The sequence below is a fragment of the Anolis carolinensis genome, chromosome X (assembly GCF_035594765.1).
Source record: "Anolis carolinensis isolate JA03-04 chromosome X, rAnoCar3.1.pri, whole genome shotgun sequence".
Taxonomy (NCBI): Eukaryota; Metazoa; Chordata; class Lepidosauria; order Squamata; family Dactyloidae; genus Anolis; species Anolis carolinensis.
The window spans coordinates 9,814,880-9,842,500 of record NC_085847.1 but is presented as its reverse complement, the minus strand read 5'-3'; the positions used below and the strand labels follow the sequence as shown (position 1 = coordinate 9,842,500).

General features: G+C 43.3%; 1 protein-coding gene across 1 annotated transcript in view; it reads right to left on the bottom strand.

Annotated features, from left to right (window-relative positions):
- The window catches only part of tmem132b (transmembrane protein 132B), a 272,960-nt gene extending 248,376 nt beyond the window's left edge, over window positions 1-24,584 (bottom strand). Inside the window, exon 1 of the mRNA XM_008113646.3 lies at window positions 24,298-24,584. Within this exon, the coding sequence (XP_008111853.2) occupies window positions 24,298-24,361 (64 nt within the window). The 5' untranslated portion in view covers window positions 24,362-24,584. The remainder of the gene's footprint in view (window positions 1-24,297) is intronic.
- Between the last annotated feature and the right edge of the window lie 3,037 nt (window positions 24,585-27,621).

Sequence of the window (27,621 nt, the reverse complement as noted above, 5' to 3'; positions counted from 1 at the left end):
AGACACACACACGTAAAGCCACATTAGGGGGCTGACGACTCGAGTGCCGTCTCCGTTCCACCCACCCAGCAGACAGATGGATGGCTAGGCACCGATTCGGTTTTTGCAAGATTCTTTACAGCGCAAACATTTGGTAGGCAGAAGGGTCATCAGGTTGGCAAGTTTCACCTGTTTTGCATCGTACTTTTAAGTGGCCACCTGGCTCTCTCACGAGGGGCTCGACATACCTAAGATGCTCAAAAATAAGATTTTCTCTCAAGCCACATGGCCCTTGATGCTGCAGCTGACACATTCATGCAGTCAAAGATTCAATTGAAGGTGGAAAGGACTTAAGTTTAGCAAAAGAGAAGAAGGAGTGAGTAGAAAAATCAACACCACAGTTTTTACCCAACACTATTTCCTCTCCTCAACTATTTATTATTATTTATTTATTAACGACATTTATATCCCACCCTTCTCATCCCAAAGGGGACTCAGGGTGGTTTACAAGTTAAATATACATACAATATATTATATTATTAGTATAGCACAATATAAGCATTATATATTATTATATTGTACTATACGACTATATTACAATATTATTAGTAATATTACATGTAATATAAATATACAATTATAATAGTGTATTATTATTATTATTATTAAATTGTATTACATCATATTATTATTATTATATGTATATACAATTTTTTTTCTCACTTCTGGTGTGAGACAATTGGCCGTCTGCAAGGACGTTGCCCAGGAAACGCCCGGTTTTTTTGATGTTTTTACCATCCTTGTGGGAGGCTTCTCTCATGTCCCCACATGGAGCTGGAGCTGACAGAGGGAGCTCATCCGCGCTCTCCCCAGATGGGATTCGAACCTGGCAGCCTTCAGATCAGCAACCCAACCTTCAAGTCACCAGCCTTTAATCCACTACGCCACCGAGGGCTCCTTACAAGTTAAATATGCATACAATATATTATATTATTAGCATAGCACAATATAAGCATTATATATTATTATATTGCACTATACGACTATATTGCAATATTATTAGTAATATTACATGTAGTATAAATATACAATTATAACAGTGTATTATTATTATATTGTATTACATCATAATATTATTATTAATATTATATGTATATACAATATAATATTAGTATAGTAGAGGTTTTGTGTCATTTGCAATTTGTGTCGGTTTACCTCTATACTTTGGTGTCGACAGGTCCAATAATTTATTAACAAAATAGTTATAAAATGAAGTCTTATTCTACAAACAATTATTATTAATTAAAGAACACACAATAAAATAGCCATTGCCAACTGGTATAGCATTGGAGTGCAGTAGGTTCAGCACCCTGGACAGGTCTACAGCGGCTGGCCTCAAGCCTTGAATGAAATTCAGGAGCATGACTAGAGATACAATAGCTAAAACAAATTGCCGCAGCATTGACCTGGAGCAAAAAGATAGAGGTTTCCAGATTTGCCAGGAAAATCCTTGAGGCATACTCTCAAATTTTGAAGGTAAAGGACATGCCTTTACCTGACATTATTATTTTTTCCAGTGATGGAGTAGTGGACTGAAGACGGTCCACCTCAAATTCAGAATTCCAGAAAGTATTAAGAGAGAATTTTGTGGCTGGCATCACCAAGGATCAAGAGTTGATGAAGGCTATTGACATGATCACTCCCAAACATCCTCTCCAAACTGTTCCTAACCAGGCTCATTAGTATACCAAAGATCTCAGAGAGCTGAAACGAGAAGGATGATGACGGGAGCGCAGATGGCTCAAAATTCCGACAAGACAACACTGTAGGGAACAACTTCATTCCTATAAAGTGGCAGCACATGCAGCGAGCAACGCCTTCTTCTCTGCATGCACTGTGTCTGTGAATTCACAACCAACTGAATTATTTAGGGCAGTAAGGGGTCTCACTCAGGCACCTTCTCCCCACAAAGCCAACTCTGGAGCCTTCAGCAGGGCACCGTGATGCCATTCATGATCATTTCACAGACAAAATCTTTCCGATAAGAGCAGACTTAGATGCCACTGTGACAGCAGAAGTTGTCTAGCAACTCTGTGAGTAGGATTACACTGGTTCCAGAATACCACACAAACTGATAGAAGTAAGGAAGACAACTGCTCCTCTTGATCCCTATCCTTCTTGAGAGGAGATGCAGTTAGATCTGAACCACAACGTATTATTAATGCATCTCTCAGGACGAGAAGTTTTCCATCTTGTTTTAAATAAGTGATGGTGCAACTACTTCCAAAAAGGCCTCCCTGGAACCCCTATAGACCCAAATATAGAAGACCAACTATCTTTTGTTTGAGCAAGATGAGGGCAACTCTGGGATGAGATACCTAGAGATACTATCTACAATAACTTTGTGGTACCTATGCTATGTCAGGCAGCAAAATGTCTTGGGCAAGCCTTAGTCAACGGTTAGTACTTGACTCTTATAGGACATGGTTGGACAACTGTAGACCACTTGGTGCTTTTGGACTAAGACTTCCAACTTTATTGTGGTGGCACAAAGGAAGCCAGCAAAACGATCAAAAGTTTGGAAACCAAGCCCTATGATGGAGCAATAGGTTAAACCCTTGTGTTGCTGAACTGCTGACCTGAAGGTTGGAAGTTCAAATCCGCAGGTCGGCATGAGCTCCCGCTGTTAGCCCTAGCTCCTGCCAACCTAGCAGCTCAAATACATTCAAATGTGAGCAGATAAATAGGTACCGCTTTGGCGGGAAAAGGCAAAAAACTGTAGCAAAATATGCACAAGGGAAATTTGGTACATATTTTCAAGGAAAGACAAACAAGATAGGTCTAGACTAGAGGATCTTGAGAATTTCCCAGAGTATTTATCTAAGTGTCACACCCACCCATACACCAAGAGTGCTAAATCCAAATGCTAATTGCAACTCAAGTGGATCCATTTATTCAGCAGGATTTACAGAAGTGTCACCTTCTCATTCATCAGCCAGTTCCTTGGGTCTACCGAGCTGAAACTAGCAACTGGATTGAGGCAAACGTCAACATACGCTTTCTAGTATGAAGAGCACAAAGAACACAAAATGAGACCTCCACTTCACATGGCATTAGCACTCTCTTTTATAACACTCGTAAATCCCTAATGGAGATTAGTTTTCTGGCCCAAATCCAAGTCACACTAACGGCTTTTAAAAGCACACACCTTTTTTAAAATGAAGTACATTAAAGGAATAAATACAGAGCAGTCTGGCTATTATTTTCCAAAGGATGAATCCTTTGTAATAAATCCTAATAACTGTCCAAAAGGGAGAAATTTAAATATAGCTAGCAGCTGTATACGCTATTAATCCCAAACACAGTACGGTGCTTAGGCAAAAAAAAAAAATCCAACAAAAAAAGGATCACATTGTAGCATAATGCCAGACAGCCTACAATCCTGTTCTACAGAGGAGAACAAGCCATTTGAATGGATGTCCATTGCAAGCTATAGTCCGCCTGCCTCTCCAACAGTCTAGACTAATGAGACACTCTGAGAGAATCCGTGAGAAGACCTTGAAGTCCAGGTGTGTTGGACATGATCTCATGGCTACTTGGTCAGGCTTCAATTACTTTCTTTCAGTCTATGCTACCCATTGGATCTCATGTTGGGAAAAAGGCAGAATATCTATACACATAATAAAAGTGAAAATCTGTATGTGTGTATGTGGCATGAGTGTCCACTCACACAGACCGCCTCCAGCCTCCACAAACAGGATATAGTTCCCAGTGCTGAGGAGAAACCAAGTCACTCCCTCCCAGGACATTGCAGGTTACAGTGAGCACATCCCAGAGTTCCTTTCTCTCTTCATTTGCATAACCATGCCCACTGCCTCTTCCTTAACCCTTTCCTACCCTTTCCTATGGCACACAACAAACAGAGGAACTGATCAGCAACTGAACATACTGGCACACAGACCCAACATGGGCAACTGTGCATACAGGCCTGGTTTGACCTAGGATCTGGGAGTTGTAATCCACCCTTATCCAGAAAGCACTGAACCCAGCCAACATCAGATCCGGACCAAACACGGACCCAACATGGCCAAGTTTGGATACAGTGGGGTTTGGGGAGGATTGACACACGATTTTGGGAATTGTAGTTCACCCACATCCTTATGCATTTTCCAATGGGAGCATTCATAAAAAACAAAATCAAAGATTGAGTTTTTTCTAATAAATAGTGTTACACATTAACAATGCCAGCTTCTAATAACCTGGGCACTGCCGGGTCCCCAAGCTAGTAAAGGTAAAGGTTTCCCCTGACGTTAAGTCCAGTCATGTCCAACTCTGTGGGTTGGTGCTCATCTCCATGTCTAAGCCAAAGAGCCGGCGTTGTCCGTAGACACCTCCAAGGTCATGTGGCCAATGGCATGACTGCATGGAGCACCGTTACCTTCCCACCGAAGCAGTACCTATTGATCTACTCACATTGGCATGTTTTCGAACTGCTAGGTTGGCAGGAGCTGGAGCTAACAGTGGCCGCTCATTCCACTCCCAGGGTTTGAACCTGGGACCTTTTGGTCTGCAAGTTCAGCAGCTCAGTACTTTAACACTATATAAATAAATAAAATCGCCATTGCCATGATGGGCTATCACATTTTCAACTTGCCTGCTATGTTTGAGGCACACAGACGCTCCATTCCATCTGCTCGAGAGGGCCTTCTATGTGGGCTCTCTCTTCCTCTGCTGCTACCCCCACCCACCCACCCACCCTCTTTGGTATCATTCTCAAGTGCAAAGCAAAAGGTCCTCTCCGGGCCTCATCTTCCATTCAGTGTAATTTGAGGCCTCCCATCCTGCCGTTTCAGTTCCCACCCCCCAAAAAGGCAACTAAATCAGGCTCGTCACAAATTGGTGAAAGCTCTTGCAGTGGAAGAGAGAAAAATGACATCCTCCCCCAAAGAAATTACCAAGGGCTTGAGCACAAATCCCCTCCGTAATTTGTCTAAAAACCTCTCCTTTTTGCAACTTTCAGATAATCTCTTCCAAAGAGATATCACAGCAGCCTTCTCACTTAAAAAAAAAAAGGCTACCCAGCATTAACCATCTTAACACAGCATTACAATCATAAATAACGCCACGTCTCTTCTTTCCAATCAGGGAAGGGGAAGATTTAAATCACTCGCTGATGGGTTTATTACTAGGCCTGAAAGGAGATAGGGACCTGTGACCAACCTCTTGCACTTAAAAGAGAACATAAATCTGCGCTTCTCCATCTGTTTGGAAAAGGAGAAGAGTGAGGATCAACAGAATGCTCCAATGAGGAAATATGCCAGGGAACACCACCTGATTCCAACACAGAGGAGCATCTGTTTTCGCCCCATCCAAGAAGCAGTTTCCTCACCCACCTTGGGAACTGGAATGTGGTTAGCTCCAGAACACCTTAAGGCAGGTGTTAAACTAGCATTAGGTTTTATCGTTATTTATAAGATCTCATTTCCAGTGGCAGCTGCCAGCAATCATGTCGTGGGACAATGAATCCATTCCAAAATCTCGCCTGAATGCCGACAGGGCTTGTCAAGGTGCTGAACCTATTCAGGGGTTCAAAGTTTAGACTAAAACCCAGAGCAGAGTCACTTGGCACACAACTGATGCCATAGGAAAAAACAATTATTGTGACTTTTCTCTACTGTAGGATGATGCATATACCTTCCCTAAGTTTATGAAGAGTTGTAGAGAACTCCAACACTCACATAACTTTTGCAGTATTTCAGATAGATCTAAGAAAGGCATTATCCAGTTTTTTTTATTTTTACTTCTGAAGCACTTGATTCTGTTTTTTATTTTGAGCAGTTAATGTGCTGTTGTTTGTTTCAGCTGGCAGCAGCTTTCCAGTAGGATTAATTAACTTTACGAATTGCATCAATAAGAGGATAGTGTCCAGAACAAGGGACGTGAATGCTTTGGTCAGGCCTCACCTGGAATAATACTGGGTCCAATTCAAAAAGGATATTGACAAGCTGAAATGTATCCAAAGGAAGCCGGCCAAAATGATCAAAGGTTTGGAAGCCAAGCCCTATGATGGAGCTGGGTATATTTAGCTTGGAAAAGAAAAGTTAAGAGGAGGCATGATGGCCATGTTTACATATCTGAAAGGATGTCCTATCGAACGGGGGGCCAAGCAGACTCAAGGCCTCCCAATTTGGAGGGTATGCTTTTGATTTGGGCATTTTTCAAGCCCCATTTGGAAAAAAAAACATTCAAGTCGGGTGTGAAAAAAATAACGTTTTTCTCTCACTCTTGTCTCTTCCTCCTTTGGTTGTCCTTCAAACTGGCTTGTAATCTTGTACACTATCCAAAGAAAGTGACTGCATGCCTGCCAATATATTTGATTTTTTTAAAAGGGATTAAAGAATATGCATTAAAATATACCCAGCATCACAGTTAGAAATATGGAGTACACTCAAACCAGTCCCACCCTTCCCAACTGTCCTATAATTGATTTTCTGAACTCCTGATGGACACAGACTTGGAGATGTTCCTATGGATGGTGTCATTTCTGGGTGAAGCAAGTTGCGGCCAATTTGGGGGGAAGAATGCGACATATAAGAAGCATGCAAAGCCACCAGACCATGGAAACAACCCCCTAACCATGCACTCGGCACAATTCTCAGAGCATAAAGAGGGCGAGAGAGAGTCTCTTCAAAGCAGTATCATCCCTAATCATAAAATACGCCCAATCCAATTTGGATCCCATTGATTTTTTATGTAACTATTTTAGAGCCCAAGAACCTGGAGAGGGGATATTGATCAGCTAAAGAGTCAGATGTCGGCAAATAGCGCTCTGATGCCAAGCTTGACAAATTGAGTGTGATAATTAACTGAACCACCCCAGCTATTCTTTGTGTATAATTTGGAGAGATTTGGAGACAAAGGATCTGCAAAACGTATTTATATTTGTTTGCGGCGGGAATGTGAATTCCCTCCCAATATCATCACCTCTTCAGGAACTTGAGGACTTTGGGCCTTGCCGACATTTGGGATTTCAATGCCCAACTCTCCAGCCCAGAGCTTTACAAATTGTTTGTCGCAGCACATTTGTGTGTTGGCTGCAGCGCATTGGTGTGTCGCATAAATGTAATGACAAACCTCCAAGTCTACCTGCAACAAGCAACAAATCATACATGAGGACGCCTGCCATAGATGTGGGTGAAACTTCAGGAGAGAACACTTTTGGAACATGGCCAGACAGCCCGGAAAACTCACAGCGACCTATGAATGAAAGGTTTTCATGACATATGACACAGTCCCATACATTTCGTTGTCCCATTTTGGACAGTCATGCTGGGAGTCATGCTTTCAAAAGAAAATGTTACTAGTCAGGAGTTACCCATGAAAAGCAGAATTTGGAAAAAGTTTCCTTTACTTGGAAAATAAATCATTCTTTGGATTACAACTCCTATGTGTTGTTAAAAGCAGAATTTGCCAAGCTGTGAAAAACAGTGTTGGCAAAGGTTTGTGTGTTTTTTAATTCTGTTCAATAAAGTGTTCAAAAAAGCTGTTTCCAACCAGAAGAATGTTTTCTCCTCTGTTAGACTTTGTGTCTTTAATTTGACTGGCACCCTCGAAACAACGGTGGTATTCCTGGCTTTTGGCGCCAAATTAGGGTTGCGACTTCTTTTTCCCTTCCAATGTTCTTTCTCTTCAGCTTCTATATAACTGGCAGGTACATCTTGGCATTCGCAATGCTAGGAATAGCCATACTTTTTTAATTTGGCCCTTGTGAATGGGGACGCATTTCATTTCAAGAACCTTTACCAAGGTTGATATCATCGGATGCCTCCCTTATTCCCTTTTGTCGGACTGAATCATCACAGCAGCTAGATGGGAAATTAATTTTACCAGCACAAATATACTGCTGGAAACTACCCCTGTTGAACTATCCCAAACCTCACAAACTCTGAGGATGTCAGGAGGGAATGCTTCTGGAACATGGCCAGAAAACTCACAGCAACCCAGTGCCTAAACTATTGCATGAAAAAAAAACCCTACCCTGTGCTAATTTTTCCCAAAAACTTTTTCCATTTATCACCCTAGCAAGATTAGTGCACAATGTTTTATTGGTGCCAAGTAGTTTTCCGCATGGACAAGCTAAGGAACCCAAGCTGTAAGGACTTATTTCGGAAACTGGAATTGTGCTGGTCCATACAGAGGGGGAGAAACCCACAGGGCTGTGAAGCGAGGAAAGCATCGGAAAAGCTGCCATCCTTGCCCGACCCTGGACAAAGTGGAACAGGTCCACGAACAGGATTCAGCCGGTAGGAACGCCAACATTTCCTTCTCGCCTCATCCCCACCGGGGCGTGCAACCAGAGTGTCAATTTCTAAATATCCAAGGGATCTGTCACATAGCAAGCGGCACAAAAATATCCTCCTGCAGCAGCGGATCTGCAGCAGCCGAATCCATTTCAGAAGTGTCTCTCCACAAGCAGAAACGCTCAAAGAACGACACCCACCACCTATCCTCACCATGGTAGCCACAACCCACACCAAAGAACATGGAAATCAGCTCCACAAAAGGAACGAAAGGGTGGGGGAACGGGGAGATAAAACCTCCAATCTAAAATGCCATTGAGACTAGCAGATGAATTCTTTCAACAATGCCAAGGGGAAGGCTACAGGCCAGCACCGTTGTGAAGGACAGGCCTTCTGGTTAGGCTTGTCAGATCTCAAAGCCTAGTCCTCAGGGTGAAGTGGAAGGCCTCACAATGAGAGAGGTTCCCTTGAAATGGTCAGCTGGAGCGGTGGAGGGGTCCATGAATTACATACTCGGTCATGCTTTGTGACATTGCCACAACCTACCTCTGGTGAGATCACAAAGTATCACCATGCTATCTAGGTCTCCCAGGCCCTAGGAGAGTCCTAATTTGGCAATCTATCTATATATATAAAATGGTAATGAAATTTCGGCCTAGGACAAAACAACAAAAATACACATCCCAGAAACTCTAAACTTGGCAGCACAACCCCTCATCCATGCCTCTACGTTCATACAACAAAAAGAAAAGAAAAATAAAGTCCTAATTAGAGGGAGAGGAAGAATTGTGTTTTATCCAATTGCTGCCAGTTAGAAGGCTAAGCTCCGCCCTCTTGGTCTCCTAGCAACCCACTCAGCCCAGGGGACAGGCAGAGTTAGGCCTCACTTAGGCCTCTTCCACACTGCCTATAAAATACAGATTATCAGATTTGAACTGGATTATATGGCAGTGTAGACTCAAGGCCCTTCCACACAGCTATATAACCCATTTATAATGGACTTAATGTCAGGGGAAAAGCTTTACCCTTTACCTTAACTACCACCAATTCCTCAATACTTTATTTCCCATACCACCAGACTTCGCCACAGCAACGCGTGGCCGGGCACAGCTAATGGCCATATAAAATCCAGATTAGCTGCTACACTGCCAGATAATGTGGGCTACGCAGATAATATGGGGCTATAGGGCAGTGTAGATCCAACCGGCGACTTCTGTCGCACACTTCTGACAAAGAGTACAAAGCAAAACTTCTTTTCTCTCCTGCCTTTTAAAAAAAAATCCTCGTAACAACCTTGTGATGAAGAGTTGGCCTACAATCAGCAAGGGATTGTTTGCCTATAATCATTTCCAAGGTCGCCATTAAAAACCCGCTGGCAGAGCAAAGATTCAAAAATCCATTTCTTTCCAGGTCTGTATCAGGCATGTTAACGCTGTTATGGGTCTTACAAAAGATGAGTCATTAGATGGTAAAAACATCCAAACATCCGGGCGTCCCCTGGGCAACGTCCTTGCAGACGGCCAATTCTCTCACTCCAGAAGCAACTCAAGTTGCTCCTGACACGGAAAAAAAAAATTAGATGGAAAGTCACTAGCCTCAGACTCCATGAATTGATCTCATCCCTTTCTGAAGGATCTTTCTGGCAGCCAGCAGAACTGGTGGATGCGACTTCCACAAGTTCAATGAGTTGCTATTGAAATAAATATTTCAATCATGCATTTGTTCTGCTTCTATGCTGCCTTCTATGGGCGTATCTACACTGATTGATTGATTGATTTACAGTATTTATATTCTGCCCTTCTCACGCCGAAGGGGACTCAGGGCGGATCACAATGCACATATACATGGCAAACATTCAACACCATTAGACATGCGACATATATAGACAGACACAGAGGCAATTTAACATTTTTCAGCTTCCGGCTTCATGAGGGTATGCTCAATTCCGGCCATAGGGGAAGCTGCCACTTAATCGACCACTTGTGACACCGAGTCCTTGATGGACTACTTCCTCCTACCTTTCTGCACGCTGCTGGAAGTTTTTATGGTGTCGTAAATTAGTTAAATTAGCCTCCCCGCATAAAGCGGTACCTAGATTTTCTACTTGACAGATGCAACTGTCTTTTGAGCTGCTTAGGTCAACAACGAGCCAAGCTATTAAATGGTCAGGAGCTCAATCTAACCCGGGCTTCGATCTCACGATCTCTCATTCTCTGTCCAGCCTGATCCCAGATTATCTGCTTATCCCAGATTATCTGGCAGTGTAGACTCATATAATCCAGTTCAAAGCAGATAATCGGGGACCAGATCTTTACACATCTTGTTTTCCTCACTCTCACTCACTTTCTAAAGCTGAGTCATTGTGAACAATACTTCAAAAGTGTCACTTGGTGAAACCTCAAGAGTTGCAGTCCACAAGTGTGGGTACGGAGAAAGTCTTGGAAGGTTTGCTACGTTCCCCGGAAAGAGTTTGATGACCACACCAGCCTGAGCTCTCTACCAAGAGAAAGAGAAATGTGCCGTAAAACGTTACTTGGGAATCTGTGGAATCGCTGGGAGGATTTATGATTAGAGAAAGAAATCCCCATGTGACACTCTCATTCTCACTCGTTCACTCTTTTCACACAGAGAACGATGCTGTTAGTTTTGCCAAAAGCAAAAAGGGATATTCTCTGTTCCACTCCCTGAAATCCCCTCTCCTGCCTAATCTACCTGGAGATTGAAAGGAAAAGATTCGAGGTCCCTTGCTGGAGTACAAATCCTAGAATGTCATCAGATGGAGCCGTGGTGGGCAAAATGAGATTGTATTTTTATAGCGCATATTGTAAAAATGGGCTTTAACAGTAAGCACACACAAACAGCAGGGCTATGGAGTTGGGGCAGAGTGAGGAGCAAGTTAAACCAATTTCAAGCCCACCGCAATCGGGTGGAAAACCATTCATCAATGAGTGGTGTAAACAATGAGTCCATCTGTCCACAAGAATTTCCAAAGCAGCTGAAATTGACAGACTTTTCCAAGTTTGTTCAGTTTTGGGAAGGCTGGCAATGTTGGCCTTGGGAAGGCTGGCAACCAAGTTATTTTGGTTGCAGTTTTATAGATTTCTTCAACAGCACACACTACATAAATGCACAGCTTCCTTCTACAATGTCAATACCCATTTGTTGCCAAAGAGCTTCATGTCCAGACAAAGGGCACATCCACACTTCGGAATTAATACAGTTTGACACCACTTTTAATGGCCATGGCTCAATGCTATGAAATCCTGGGAGTTCTTCTTTTACTAGCCTTCTTTGTGAAAGAGTTCAGAAGGCAGTCAAAGGATATATGTACGCAAGCATATTATGTTGGTTTGTTTGTTTGTATCACAAAGGCTCCTACATGGCTTGATGGATCTGGACCAAACTGGGCACACATACTCTTGATGATCCAAATTAAAATAATTGTAAGATTTCAAAAACAACATTCATCCTGTTTGGGGGTGAGGGCCCAAAAAGTAAACAAAAATGGTAGTATATAGCTAGAAAGGATTAGCTACTGGCCAATAGGGATGTCTGCATGCAGCACTCAGCTGCAACCACAAGAGGGCAGTATATAGATAGAAAGGATTAGCTACTGGCCAATATGCAGCACTCAACTGCAACCACAAGAGGGCAGTATATAGATAGAAAGGATTAGCTACCGGCCAATAGGGATGTCTGCATGCAACACTCAACTGCAATCACAAGAGGGCAGTATATATAGAGAAAGGATTAGCTACTGGCCAATAGGAATGTCTGCATGCAGCACTCAGCTGCAACCACAAGAGGGCAGTATATATAGAGAAAGGATTAGCTACTGGCCAATAGGGATGTCTGCATGCAGCCCTCAGCTGCAACCACAAGAGGACAGTATATAGATAGAAAGGATTAGCTACTGGCCAATAGGGATGTCTGCATGCAGCACTCAACTGCAACCACAAGAGGGCAGTATATAGATAAAAAGGATTAGCTACTGGCCAATAGGGATGTCTGCATGCAGCACTCAGCTGCAACCACAAGAGGGCAGTATATAGATAGAAAGGATTAGCTACTGGTCAATAGGGATGTCTGCATGCAGCACTCAACTGCACCCCCAAGAGGGCAGTATATAAATAGAAAGGATTAACTACCGGCCAATAGGGATGTCTGCATGCAGCACTCAGCTGAAACCACAAGAGGGCAGTATATAGATAGAAAGGATTAGCTATTGGCCAATAGGGATGTCTGCATGCAGCACTCAGCTGCAACCACAAGAGGGCAGTATATAGAGAGAAAGGATTAGCTACAGCAGTGGTTCCCAATTTAATCTAGAGCTGATGACTACTGGATGGCATATGCTCTGTATCAGAAACTAGAGCTGTTGTGGTCTATCCAATGCAATTTTCTGAATCAGCACCCCAAATTACCCCAGGAACAGGCCTGAAAATGAAGACAATAAGAAAAAAATTGTTATTATTATCCGTAGTAGTAACAGTGAGGCTGTGGACCATATTTTAGTTCTTCCGGACCACTGGTGGCCCACGGACCAGAGGTTGGGAACCACTGAGCTACGGGTAAGAGCCAAAAAGACAATGCAAACACAGGCAACGCCAGGTATATACGCTAGTTGAAATATATACATCTGCTGGAATCCCTTCCTGAAGTACTGCACAAGTCCCTCTGCAGCTGTTGCTTGCTTCTTTGCAGAAGCTTCCAGCAATCATGAGGACTAGAAGTGTCCTTTAACTTAACAACTTTTAATCAATGCCGAAGACCAGAGTACTACTTCACGGCAATCAGATGTTAACCTTATCCAAACTCATTCATCACAACTCAAGATGAAAGATCCTCTTAAGATTCTTGAAGATCCCAAACGGTATTGCACCAAATGCAAACGCCATACATGAACAAATAAACAGAGCCCGGGAAACTCACAGCAACCCAAGCAAAATTTGACTCCTAAATCGAGGATCCTTACTAGTAAAATCCCATCCACTTTCACTTCAAAGAAGACAATGTATCCCAAATCTATGGGTAAAATAAAACTAAAAAGGGGATACTCTAAACTAACCAATCTATTCCAAAGGCCAAACTGCTCCGATCGGCAAACTGCTCTGTCTTCGAAAGGCTTCCCCCAGTTGGGGTTTTGTAAGCGCTGGAGAAAACCATTATGCCTGAAACAACTTGATTAAACCCAAGAAAATCGTCACAACGGCTCTCTGGCCACCCAACTTGGCTCCGGAGATTTCCATTACTTTAAAGGGAAGAGACAGGGGGGACTGCGAACATAGATCAGCTCACGTCTCGCCTCAGTAAGTCTTTACTGCGAGAAGAAAGAACTAACAAATAGCCATCTCGCTTGGCACTGGAAAGAGAGATGATGCGGTGGAGATACAAGGGAAGAAAGCTGGAAAATGCAATCGGTGGGGGCACAGGGTGGTTCAAGACTATCGCAATCGCTTCTGGTGTGAGAGAATGGGACGTCTACAGAGACGTTGCCCAGGGGACGCCTGGATATGTTACCACGCTGCTGGGAAGCTTCTCTCATGTCCTTGCAAGCTAGAGCTGACAAACGGGAGCTCACCCCTTCCCCATGGATTCGAACCGCCAACCTTCAAGCTTGAGACTTGAGAACATACTGCAAGTTGCTTCTGGTGTGAGAGAATGGGCCATCTACAGAGACGTTGCCCAGGGGACGCCTGGATGTGTTACCATCCCGCTGGGAGGCTTCTCTCATGTCCCCACAAGCTAGAGCTGACAGACAGGAGCTCACCCCTTCTCACAGATTTGAACCACCAACCCATGGTTGGGCTATGGTGCAGCTGGTTAGTAGCCAGCTGCAATAAATCACTACTGGTCATGAGTTTGAAGCCAGCCTGGGTCATATTAGGCCCCTGACCATTAATAGCCTAGCTTGCTGTTGACTTATGAAGCTCAAAACACAGTTGCATCTGTCAAGTAAAAAATTTAGGTACCGCTTTATTTGGGGAGGCTAACTTCACTAATCTACAACACCATAAAAACGACTGAGTTTTGTCCCCCTCTTCCTCCCAGCCTTGATATATAGGTTTTGCTGTAGATGTTCCTCTTCTCCATTCTCATTACTTCAAGAAGGAGATACTGTGTTCATCTAGCCATTTGGGCTACACGTATAAGTCCCTGACCTCTTTGCATGGACTGGAAAATGCCAGGTCTTCTTTGCTGTGAAATATTTTCTGCATCTATCCATCCATAACCTTTTCACGCCAGCAACTTTGTCTCATCCTGATTAACCTTGAATGGGTTCTGACAAGGTGATCGCCATTGCTTCACTGAAGACCACTACTTGTCCATGACGAGAGCGAGATTAAGAAGGCTTATTATTATTTGCTCTTCGGTTGGAAACGCAACATGATCAAGAGGTCAAGCACCGTTTGCCATAGAAATGTCACTTCGGCGCACCGAGCAGAGCAAAAAGGGTGCAAATCCGGACCTCTGGGCTTTCCCTCCTCCCCATGAAACCTTGGGGGTAGGGCTGAAACTGGAAAATAGCCATTTAAAATAGTTTTGCACGTGTTACAAGAAGGTAGTTAAAGGCTCCTGTTAACCCCAAAGACCCAGGGGTTGCCTGTTCCATCTCTGCATAATTTATCCCTCCAGTCCCATTGCCTTCTAGTCTCCCTTCACAAGAAAACAAGCAATTTTTAATATGCTGTGCTAATAATATAATATGCATTATGTATATATATAAAAACGTAATGCACGTTTGATTGAGTAAACAACAAAACCACCGAACCAAATCACACCAAATTTGGCCACAAAAGACATAGTCATCCAATCTATGTCTTGCAAACAAAAAACCTGAAAAATCAAGTCCAAATTAGAGAACGAGGAAGAGCCGTTTTCAACCCTGGTTGCTGGTCAGAAAGGTAGGCCCTGCCCCTTTTAGGCCCCACCCACTTTGTCTCCTAGCAACCCCCTCGGCCACAATGGCACCGGGGTACAGCCAGGGTTCAGGCTTTTGAGGCTGCTATTCCACCTGGTCAACAAAGCAGTCCCATAAGCCACAGCAACACGTGGCCGGGCACAGCTAGTTTATATATACAGTAGAGTCTCACTTATCCAAGCTAAATGGGCCGGCAGAAGCTTGGATAAGCAAATATCTTGGATAATAAGGAGAGATTAAGGGAAAGCCTATTAAACATCAAATTAGGTTATGATTTGACAAATTAAGCACCAAAACATCATGTTATACAACAAATTGGACAGAAAAAGTAGTTCAATACGCAGGAATGTTATGTTGTAATGACTGTATTTACTAATTTAGCACCAAAATATCACGATGTATTGAAAACATTGACTACAAAAATGGCTTGGATAATCCAGAACCTTGGATAAGCGAGGCTTGGATAAGTGAGACTCTACTGTATATGTGTATACAATGATATATAATAATATATGGTATATACACATAATATTGAAAATAATATTACAATATAATACAGTATAATATTACTAATAATAATACACTATAACAACATTAATTATATATTATAGATAAAGGTAAAGGTTTCCCCTTGACATTAAGTCTAGTTCTGCCCAACACTAGAGGTTGGTGCTCATTTCCATTTCTAAGCCAAAGAGCCGGTGTTGTACATAGACACCTCCAAGGTCATGTGGCCACTAGCATGACTGCATTGATCTACTCACATTGGCATGACTACATTGGCATGACATTGACTACCTATTGATCTACTCACATTGGCATGTTTTCGAACTGCTGGGTTGGCAGAAGCTGGGGCTGACAGCAGGCACATAGGAACTCAACTATGACCTTGAGCCCAGTGTGTCGCACAAAAGCTGTCTCCTCACTTTCTTCTACAAAAGTGGAAGCCAAAAATACCTCCTGCAAAGCCTTGCCTACTTTCTGTGATTTTCCACATGCAGTGCTGGTTTGGGCAATGACACCATTGCTGTAGAAAGCTATATTAAACCATGAGTTGCGCGTATGCTTTGATTCGCAGGGGAAAAAAATATGTACAAAGCCGTCTGCCAAGACTCTTGGCAATATTCGAGTGGTTGACATACACATCAAAGGTTTGAGAGCCACTGTTGTATAACTTAGGGGAAAGGCTTTACACTAGGTAATGCTCTATGTCAGTGGTTCTCAACCTGGGGTCCCCAGATGTTTTTGGCCTACAACTCCCAGAAATCCCAGTCAGTTTACCAGCTGTTTGGATTTCTGGGAGTTGAAGGCCAAAAACATCTGGGGACCCCAGGTTGAGGACCACTGCTCTATGTCCTGCTACCCCAAGTGTGACCTGCTCTGGCAGCAAGTCTCCAGCTCCATAGGGTTATGGTGACCCTATGCTGTCTGAGGGGTTTGTCATACCCTTCCTTTGAAGCTGAGAGAGTTGGACTTGCCCAAGGTCACCAGTACATCTACACCAGTGGTTCCCAACCTATGATCCGTGGACCATCCCTGGTCCCCAAGACCTAAAATATGTTTGTGGACATTTTCCCACTTCCAGAGACCACTGTGACCCTCACCAACAATGGATCTGGACCAAACTTGGCATTCAGACCCCCTCCTCTATGAACAACTTTAGGTCCTAGTGGGGTTTATGGGGATGGACCCTGGACAATGGGAATTGCAGTGCCTACACCTATAGACAGAGACTATTGCGAACCCCACGAACAATGGATCTGGACCAAACTTGGCACCCAGACCCCCTCTTCCATAACCAACTTTAAGTTCTGGTTAGGTTTAGTGGGATGGACTCTGGACAATGGGAATCGCAGTACCTACACCTACAGACAGAGACTACTGCGAACCATACGAACAATGGATCTGGACCAAAATTGGCACCCAGACCCCCCTCTTCCATGACCAACTTTAAGTTCTGGTTAGGTTTAGTGGGATGGACTCTGGACAATGGGAATCGCAGTACCTACACCTACAGACAGAGACTACTGCGAACCATACGAACAATGGATCTGGACCAAAATTGGCACCCAGACCCCCCTCTTCCATGACCAACTTTAAGTTCTGGTTAGGTTTAGTGGGATGGACTCTGGACAATGGGAATCGCAGTACCTACACCTACAGACAGAGACTACTGCGAACCATACGAACAATGGATCTGGACCAAAATTGGCACCCAGACCCCCCTCTTCCATGACCAACTTTAAGTTCTGGTTAGGTTTAGTGGGATGGACTCTGGACAATGGGAATCGCAGTACCTACACCTACAGACAGAGACTACTGCGAACCATACGAACAATGGATCTGGACCAAAATTGGCACCCAGACCCCCCTCTTCCATGACCAACTTTAAGTTCTGGTTAGGTTTAGTGGGATGGACTCTGGACAATGGGAATTGCAGTACCTACACGTACAACCAGAGTCTACTGCGAACCCCACGAACAATGGATCTGGACCAAACTTGGCACACAGATCCACCCATTACATAGGAAATCCAGGAACCAGTTGGAGGCTCAGAAAGTAATGATGCGCACTAAAGGCTTTCTTTCGCATACTTTTGTAAGCATTCATTGCCTAGCTGCAGTAGCTTGAAGCTGGTTTCGAAATGTATTAAATAGTCGGTGTAGATGAATCCCCAGTGGGTTTCCAGACTGAGTGGCATTTCAAACCCTGCTTTACTGGAGTTCTCAAACCACGACACCAGCTCTCTGTCACTCGATATCTGGATTTATTCCTGGAACTTTGTATACACAAGGCATATGCTCTGCCACCAAGGGATTGTTGGGTAAATAGAACATGCAACTATCAGGCTACAGCAACAGCAGGCAGAAATGTACAGAAGGAAAACCAAATGTGGAAACTTTTGTTGAAAACGGGCATTGTTTTCGTGGTTCCCAGCCTCCAGGAGCCTCCAGGAGCAGTAATTCGTTTTTGAAATAGGCTGCAGGGCTTCCCTCCCATCCACCAGCACAGTTTGATATAAAAAAAAATATCAATTTCTCAACACCATAAACAGTCTTTCGGGCAGAAAGCCAGAAAACATGCAAAAGGTATAGTCACCTCTGTTTTCAATAAATCATCATCACCAAGCATTGATATAGCACCATCAGTATACGTGGCTCCTTGTCAGTAAAACAACCCAAACCAGTAGGTCCTTCCAGAGGCATACCACCAAAAGTTTGTGTATACAGAGAGAGGGAAGGAATAATAAAACAGATATAAAATATGGTAAAATATAAAACTATCCAATATCATTGTAACACAAATAACAGAAGATTATAGATTATATTTTTGTACTTTATCTGGGTAGTTTGTGTTTTAGGGAATTGAACCTGAATGATGGGAGTTGCAGTACCTTTGCCCACATCCGGAGACCACTGCAAAACGCATCAGTCATGGATCTGGACCAAACGTGACACACAGACACCTCATTAACAACATTAAGTCCTGGTGGGGTTTTGGGGGGATGGACCCTGGATGATGGGAGTTGCAGTACCTTCACCCACACCCAGAGACCACTGCGAAACCCATCAGTCATGGATCTGGACCAAACGTGACACACAGACACCTCATTAACAACATTAAGTCCTGGTGGGATTTTGGGGATGGACCCTGGACAATGGGAGTTGCAGTACCTTCACCCACATCCAGAGACCACTGTGAAACCCATCAGTCATGGATCTGGACCAAACTTGACACACAGACTCCCCATTACCAACATTGAGTCCTGGTGGGATTTGGGGGATGGACCCTGGACAATGGGAGTTGCAGTACCTTCACCCACACCCAGAGACCACTGCGAAACCCATCAGTCATGGATCTGGACCAAACTTGACACACAGACTCCCCATTACCAACATTAAGTCCTGGTGGGATTTGGGGGATGGACCCTGGACAATGGGAGTTGCAGTACCTTCACCCATTTCCAGAGACTACTATGAACACCAGCAATGATGGAACTGGATCACACTTGGCACATTAGGACCAACTTTCAATACTGACAGGGTTTGGGGGCAATGACAGATGATGATGTGAGTTGTAGTTTGCCCACATCCTTGTAGATTTTAAAATGGGACCATTCATAAAATCCAAAAACAAACAATGACTCTCCCCCCCCCCCCCCAATAAATAATGTTACAGAATGACAAACACGGGCATAACCGGGTACCAAAGCAAGCCAACCAATACATGTAATCAAAAGATACAAGATTATAAAATTACAAACTAACATGCATGCTAAAGAAACTCGTGAAGCTGAACCCTTTCCAATCCAAGCTGTTAAATGGAAAGAAAAATAAATGTCACTCCTTTGAGACCCCAACCCACAAACTACCAAGCAGGGAAGATGCCAAAGCCAGCAGCAAACGGAGCTGTGAGTGGCATCACAACCAAAAGAGAACGACCATCTCTGATCATCAAGGAAAAGGATGTAAATATGGCATCGGTGCCACACAGTAGCACATCCCCCCCCCACCAGCTCCTCGTCCTGTTAGAATAAAAATAGAAAAGGAAAGGTGGCTCGTAAGGCAGTTTTAGGGAATCGTGATCAGAGTGTTGGGCAAGTAGGAGTCCAAATCCCAACTTGGCCATGAACTGCACTGGGTGACCTTGAGCCGGCGACTATCTCTCCACCTGAGCTACCGTGCTGGCTTATTGTGAGGCTAAAAATGAGGGAGAAGGGACCAACTTGCTCTCGAGCTACAGTTCAGAGAGTGGAGATTGCCAAGAGGCTCTCTCGGTGGCAATTACTATTCTGAACTTTCCCTCGAAGCCTTTGCCTCATCTCCAGGTGTGCCCTGACCCCCCAACCTAACACAGGCAAGAGACCATCTGCGGTTTCCTGGATCTTCACTAGGAAAGAAACTCAGCCCAGAGCAAGAAGCTTTGCTTTCAAGGAAGCACACATAGCATCACCTGTAACCCAAGAGGAACAACTGGCTGCCTCTCTTTTTACCTACAAAACAGGGAAGTTTCTCCTTTACCTGTAACATTTAAATTAGAATCTCCTTGGAGGAGGATCGATCTGGTTTTTGATGTCAATCTAAGTATTCAAAGCTACAGATTATGGGTATACAGGGAAATTTGCTTTGTAAGCAGAGGTTTACTCTTCTCCCCCATCTGCAACCCTGTGGATGTGTTGGACTACGTCTCCCATCATCTCGAGTTTCGGATGATGGGACTGCAATTCAACATCGTTGCTGTTGCGTCAAGTCATATCTGGCTTATGGCAACCCTGCTGTGCCCCACCTCAATTATATAATATATAATAATATTATATATTATAGGTAAAGGTTTTCCCCTGAGATCAAGTCTAGTCGAGTCCGGCGCTCATCTCCATTTCTAAGCCAAAGAGACAGCGTTATCCATAGACACCTCCAAGGTCATGTGGCCACTGGCATGACTGCATGGAACACGGTTACCTTCCCACCAGAGCGGTACCTATTGATCTACTCACATTGGCATGTTTTCAAACTGCTAAGTTGGCAGAAGCTGGGGCTAACAGCAGGAGCTCACTCAGCTCCCAAGATTCAAACCACCGCCCTTTTGGTCAGCAAGTTCAGTACCTCAGCGGTTTAACCCACTGCGCCTCCGTGAGCTCCTATATATTATATTTATATATATATATATATATATATATATATATATATATATTCTCACCATTCTTGCTGAGAAAATCCCATAATAATAATACTAACAATATTTATAATAAAATAATAATAAATAAAATAATAATGTATTATAAAATTATGATTATTTTATTTATTATTATTATGGGATTTTCTCAGCAAGATTGGTTCAGAGCCTTCCTCTGTAGCTGAGAGAGTCATGCTTTGGGTTTCCATGGCCAAGCGGGGATTCAAACTCTGGTCCTCCCAGTATCCTAATTCAGTATCAAAGCATTGCACCTTGTAATCCAATAAAATCTAGGGATTTTGAAAAGCCTCTGTAGAAAAAATACCCAACAAAACCTAGTCCCATTGAATGCTTACATCTAAGGATGCAAGAGCTGAGAGCCCCAGGCGGAGGAAGTCTAACCGCAGCTTCAAAAAGGGTCCTCCTGTCCCATCCCTGCCCTTTTCTACTTCTGTCCCAAACCAAAGGCATTCAAGGGAACGCTTTCTAACAAGGTCCTGGCAGAAGATTCCCACACATATTGACAGCGGCAAGGAAGACAGGCAGGCACGACAGACACAACAGAGACCCAGGCAGCCGGCACAGGGGCCAGAAGAGCCCAGGCTCAACCGCAGCAAGAGGAGCCAGAACAGAAAGGGAAACTTCACCTGTTGAACTCCTGCCTTCCCTGGGCTGAGAAACATCACAGAGCTGGGGGTGGCCTCTTTGCTCTCAGGGGAAGCTTGCCATTAGGATCAAAATCACAATAATCATAACAATACAGGCAACAAACAAGGCAGGTTCTGTAGGTTTGGTCTGAAGCTGAATGTATATGTACATTGGAACAGGGACATTTCTTAAGTAACTCCAGCCACACACACATGTATATATGTATATATGGCTGGAGTTACTTAAGCAATGTCCCTGTTCCAAATTACATGTATATACATACATATATACACACACACACACACACTAGCTGTGCCCGGCCACGCGTTGCTGTGGCTAGGACTTAATTTTTCTTTTCTTTATGTTGTATGAACGTAGAGGCGTGGATGAAAGGTTGTGCTGTCAATTTTCGAGGTTGTGGGGCATTTAGTTTAGTTGTTTTGTCCGGTGCCTTGATTCCATTACCTATATATATATATATATTTGGGGGGGGGGGGGGCTCACCCTTCCCTTTGAGATCCAAAGCTCAAACAGTAGAGTCTCACTTATCCAAGCCTCACTTATCCAAGGTTCTGGATTATCCAAGCCATTTTTGTAGTCAATGTTTTCAATACATCGTGATATTTTGGTGCTAAATTCATAAATAAAGTAATTACAACATAAAATTACTGCGTATTGAACTACTTTTTCTGTCAAATTTGTTGTATGACATGATGTTTTGGTGCTTCATTTGTCAAATCATAACCTAATTTGATGTTTAATAGGCTTTTCCTTTATCCCTCCTTATTATCCAAGATATTCACTTATCCAAGCTTCTGCTGGTCCCTTTAGCTTGGATAGGTGAGACTCTACTGTATATTATATAACAATAAGAATAATAATAATAAACTTTATTTATATACCGTCCTATCTCCTCAAGGACTCAGGGCAGTTTCCAACATAACAGAAAACCATACAACAACTAAAAACCACACAACAACTAAACATAATACAATAATGAACATAAGACATACAAATCAATCAATTAGTAGAGACTTAAGAACTAATGACAGAATATTCCATCAATGAACCAAGATACAGTGACCAGGCATAGATAGATAAAATAATTACACACACACACACACATATATATATACACATACACACACACAAATGTCTCGAAGAGAAGGCTTATTCCAGTTTCATGACACTAGCATGAGTTTATTGCTGGTGAAAAAACTCATGCAGCAAATCTTGCACACACACACACATATGTGTGTGTGTGTGTGTGTGCTTTGGTATGCAATACATTTATTTATCATGTCCGAAGCAAATTGGGAATACAGTTATAAGGTATTTAAAAACCACCAAAAAAGTTCAAAACTTGTGTGGTTTATATCTCTGTGGAATGATGTCCAGGGTGGGAGAAAGAACTCTTCTCTGTTGGAGGCAAGTGTGAATATTGCCACTGCCCAGCTTGATTAGCACTGAATAGCCTGGCTGCTACCTGCCTGGGGGAATACTTTGTTGGGAGGTGTTAGCTGGCCCTGATTGTTTCCTGCCTGGAATTCCCCTGTTTTCTGAGTGCTCTTCTTAATTTACTGTCCTGATTCTGGAGTTTTTAATACTAGTATGCTGTGAGTTTTTCAGGCTGTCTGGCTGTGTTTCAGAAGCATCCCCTCCTGACGTTTCACCTGCATCTATATCAGGCATCCTTAGAGGTTGTGAGGTCTGTTAGAACCTTGGCAAGTATATATATATATACATATATAGATCCCTGTGGAATAATTTCCAATGATTAGCATTGAATAGCTTGGCTGCTTCAAAGCCTGGCTGCTTCCTCCCACCCTGGACATTATTCCACAGATAATAATCTATGGCAGAGCTAACACCTCCTGACTAATTTCCTCCAGGCAGTAAACAGCCAGGCTTTGAAGCTGCAAGGCTATTCAATGCCAACGGCAACACTCCCACCTGCCTCAAACAGGCAAGAGTTCTTTCTCCCACCTGGGACTTTATTCCACAGGTAATAAACTATGGCAGGCATCCTCAGAGCTAACACCTCCCAACAAAGGATTCCCCCCCCAGGGCAGGAAGCAGCCAGGCTTCGAAGCTGCAAGGCTATTCAATGCCAACAGCCACATTCCCATATTCCCAATAATCTATGGCAGGCATCCGCAGAGCTAACACCTCCCAACAAAAGATTCCTCCGGGGCAGGAAGCAGCCAGGCTTTGAAGCTGCAAGGCTATTCAATGCCAACTGCAATATATTCACATTCCCAATAATCTATGGCAGGTATTTCTCAGACTGATTCTCCCAAGTGATTTCCCCCAGGCAGGAAGCAGCCAGGCTTTAAGGCTGCAAGGCTATTCAATGCTAATCAAGGTGATTAATTGCAACAGTCACACTTGCCTCCAACACAAGAGTTATTTCCTTCCACAGATACAAAAACTCCACTTCCCTAGTTTCCAACAGACCTCACAACCTCTGAGGATGCCTGGGCGAAACGTCAGGAGAGCATGCTTCTAGAAGATGGTCCAGACAGCCTGGTAAACTCACAACAACCCTGTGACTCCAGCCATGAAAGGCTTCGACGGCACAACCTCTGAGGATGCCTGGGCGAAACGTCGGGAGAGAATGCTTCTGCGGGAAACTCACGGCAAGATAGTGATTCCGGCCTGAAAGGCTTGGAGGAGACCCAGAAGAGGCAAAGCCCAGAGAGACATCCCCACGCCCCTTCTCGGGTTGGGAACGAGGCCAACTTGGAGGGGCGCGGAGGCGCGGGCTCGGCTCACCTGTGCAGAGGAGGAAGGCGAGGAGCAGGCAGTCCAGACCCGTCTCGTGTGGCGGCGGCGGCATGGCTCGGAGCTCCCGCTTCCCTCCGGAGAGGCTCCCGACGCTCTCGACGCCGACGGGCTCCGAGCTTGGCAAGTTCTGCGCCTCAGACTTTTCTGCGCGGGAAGCAGCCAGCTAGGGCCGGCTCTCCAGAGCATCCCACGGCGGGCTCTCGTCGGAGGCGGCGCGGGGAAGCAGCTTCGCCCAGCCTGCCCCAACTCCGGGCTCCAGCCCGAGACGAGACGGGTGGCATGGATGGAGGGAGGGAAGGAGGGAAAGAAGGCGCTGGGGGCGGGCCGCGCCGGAAGGAGTGACAAACCCCCGCAGCCAATCGCCTTCCAGGGAGGGACGAGCTTCGCAGCCGGCGGCAGCAAAGGCACGCGCGCGCGCCTGCTTCCTTGCCTGCCTGCCTGCTTGCTTCCTTACTTCCCACGCGCACAGCTGCGCGCGCACGTCGCCCAAAAGAGCGCCACCCCGCCAATGAGAACATGGATTGTCCCAATGCTGGCAGGCGAGGAAAGTGCCGAGCGGGACCAAGGCCACGGAGGGGGGCGCTCTCACTGGAGCCAGGCCTTGGCCACCTGTCGAGGCTCTGTCCGTTTTCGGCGCTGTCTGGCTGTGTCCCAGAAGCATTCTCTCCTGACGTTTCGCCCAGGCATCCTGTTGAGAATCTATGAACCGTTCGACTCTTTCTGAGGAGATTCCCTGAAATATAGCAGAGTGGCAACAGAAGCCCACTTCCAAACAGCAGAAACTTACCTGAGGTGAACTTAGGGAAGGAAGCCTTTCCTCTCAGGATGGATTGCAAAGTCAGCTTAAAAGTTCCAAAAGCATTTCTTGAGGTAAAAAGAAATCCATCGTAGATAGAAAAGGTTTTGGAGCTAACTAGCGGTCTAAGCTAGCACTAAGGAAGGTAAGCAGGTGAAAATAACAAAGAATATCTAGATACAGTAGAGTCTCACTTATCCAACATTCTGGATTATCCAACGCATTTTTGTAGTCAATGTTTTCAATGCATTGTGAAGTCTGTGTTGATTGATTGACTTGTATGTTTTGTGTACTTACGTTCATTCTTGTATTATGTTTAGTTGTTGTATGGTTTTAAGTTGTATGGTTTTCTGTTATGTTGGAGATAGGGCAGTATATAAATAATAATAATAATAATAATAATAATAATAATAATAATAAATGTTTATATATCACCAAGGGAAGGGTGAACCCCTTATATCTACATACACATATACAGTAGAGTCTCACTTATCCAAGCTTCTGGATAATCCAAGTCATTTTTGTAGTCAATGTTTTCAATATATCGTGATATTTTGGTGCTAAATTCGTAAATACAGTCATTACAACATAACATTACTACGTATTGAACTACGTTTTCTGTCCAATTTGTTGCCTAACATGATGTTTTGGTGCTTAATTTGTAAAATCATAACCTAATTTGATGTTTAATAGGCTTTTACTTAATCCCTCCTTATTATCCAAGATATTCGCTTATCCAAGCTTCTGCCGGCCCGTTTATGTTGGATAAGTGAGACTCTATTGTATATACAGTAGAGTCTCACTTATCCAACATTCTAGATTATCCAATGCATTTTTATAGTCAATGTTTTCAAAGCATTGTGATATTTTGGTGCTAAATTCATAAATATAGTAATTACTACAGAGCATTAATGTGTAATGAACTACTTTTTCTGTCAAATGTGTTGTATAACATGATGTTTTGGTGCTTAATTTGTAAAATCATAACCTAATTTGATGTTTAATAGGCTTTTCCTTAATCCCTCCTTATTATCCAACATATTTGCTTATCCAAGGTTCTGCCGGCCCATTTAGCCTGGAAAAGTGAGACTGTACTGTATATATATATATATATATATATATATATATATAACAACAACAACAACAACAGTAATACAGTAAAAACAGTAATAATAATAATAATGTGTTATCCATAAATGTTTGATATTTTTAATATTTACTTAATATGGCTATTCAGGCAGTCCCCAAGCTAGAAATAAGATAAGTTCTATAGGTTTGTTATTGAGGTGATTTTTTTTTTTTTTTTTTGTAGATCAGAACAGGTACATTACACTATGCAACACGATTTTTGTTCCTGGGTTCTAAATATCATTTCCTGACTGGTTCTATCATTTTAAAAAACATGGAAAATGTTTACGAAACTACAACTTTGTTTTCGCAGGACATCCTGGAGCACAGTTTGCTATAGCTGGTCAATGGATATCTCCTTGAGCCTTAACCAATTCAACCTAGTTTGTGGCAGCCACAAAACCTGAAGTTTCTGGAGTAGAACAACGACTTTCAAAGTAAGTACCACACAATTAAACAGGAAATAACACTTTCAAAGCAGAAACAGAAAATGTTTCAAATTTTGTTACATGGTGTATTTCAGATGTTGATACTAAATAACCTAAAGAAATGATAAATCAAAGAGGTTGGCTTTGTTACATAGTGTTATATTTTAAAGTGTAACTCCTGCTATATGTATATGTGTGTGCATGTATATATGTATGTGTGTGTGTATATATAATATATATATATAAAATCTATATATATAAAAAGGCTAATGAAATTTCGGCCTAGGACAAAACAACAAAACTACACATCCCAGAAACACTAAACTTGGCAGCACAACCCCTCATCCATGCCTCTGCGTTCATACAACAAAAAGAAAAGAAAAATAAAATCCTAATTAGAGAGAGAGGAATAATTGTTTTTATCCAATTGCTGCCAGTTAAAAGGCTAAGCTCTGCCCACTTGGTCTCCTAGCAACCCACTCAGCCCAGGGAACAGGCAGAGTTAGGCCTCTTCCACACTGCCTATAAAATACAGATTATCAGATTTGAACTGGATTATATGGCAGTGTATACTCAAGGCCCTTCCACACAGCTATATAACCCATTTAGAATCCTATATTATCTGCTTTGAACTGGATTATCTTGACTCCACACTGCCATATAATCCACTTCAGTGTACAGTCGGACACAACTGGACTTAATGTCAGGAGAAAACCTTTACCCTTTACCTTAACTACCACCAATTACTCAATACTTTATTTCCCATACCACCATACTACGCCACAGCAACGCGTGGCCGGGCACAGCTAGTATAATATATATATAATATATTATATATATAAGCTTTGGGTAGCATACGGAAGGGTTAACACCCCTGTGAAGTTTCCTTTGCTGCCTGTGCCCATCTCCAGAAGATTTCACCTCCCTTTCTGTCCCAGTGAGAATTGGATTTTGAAAAAA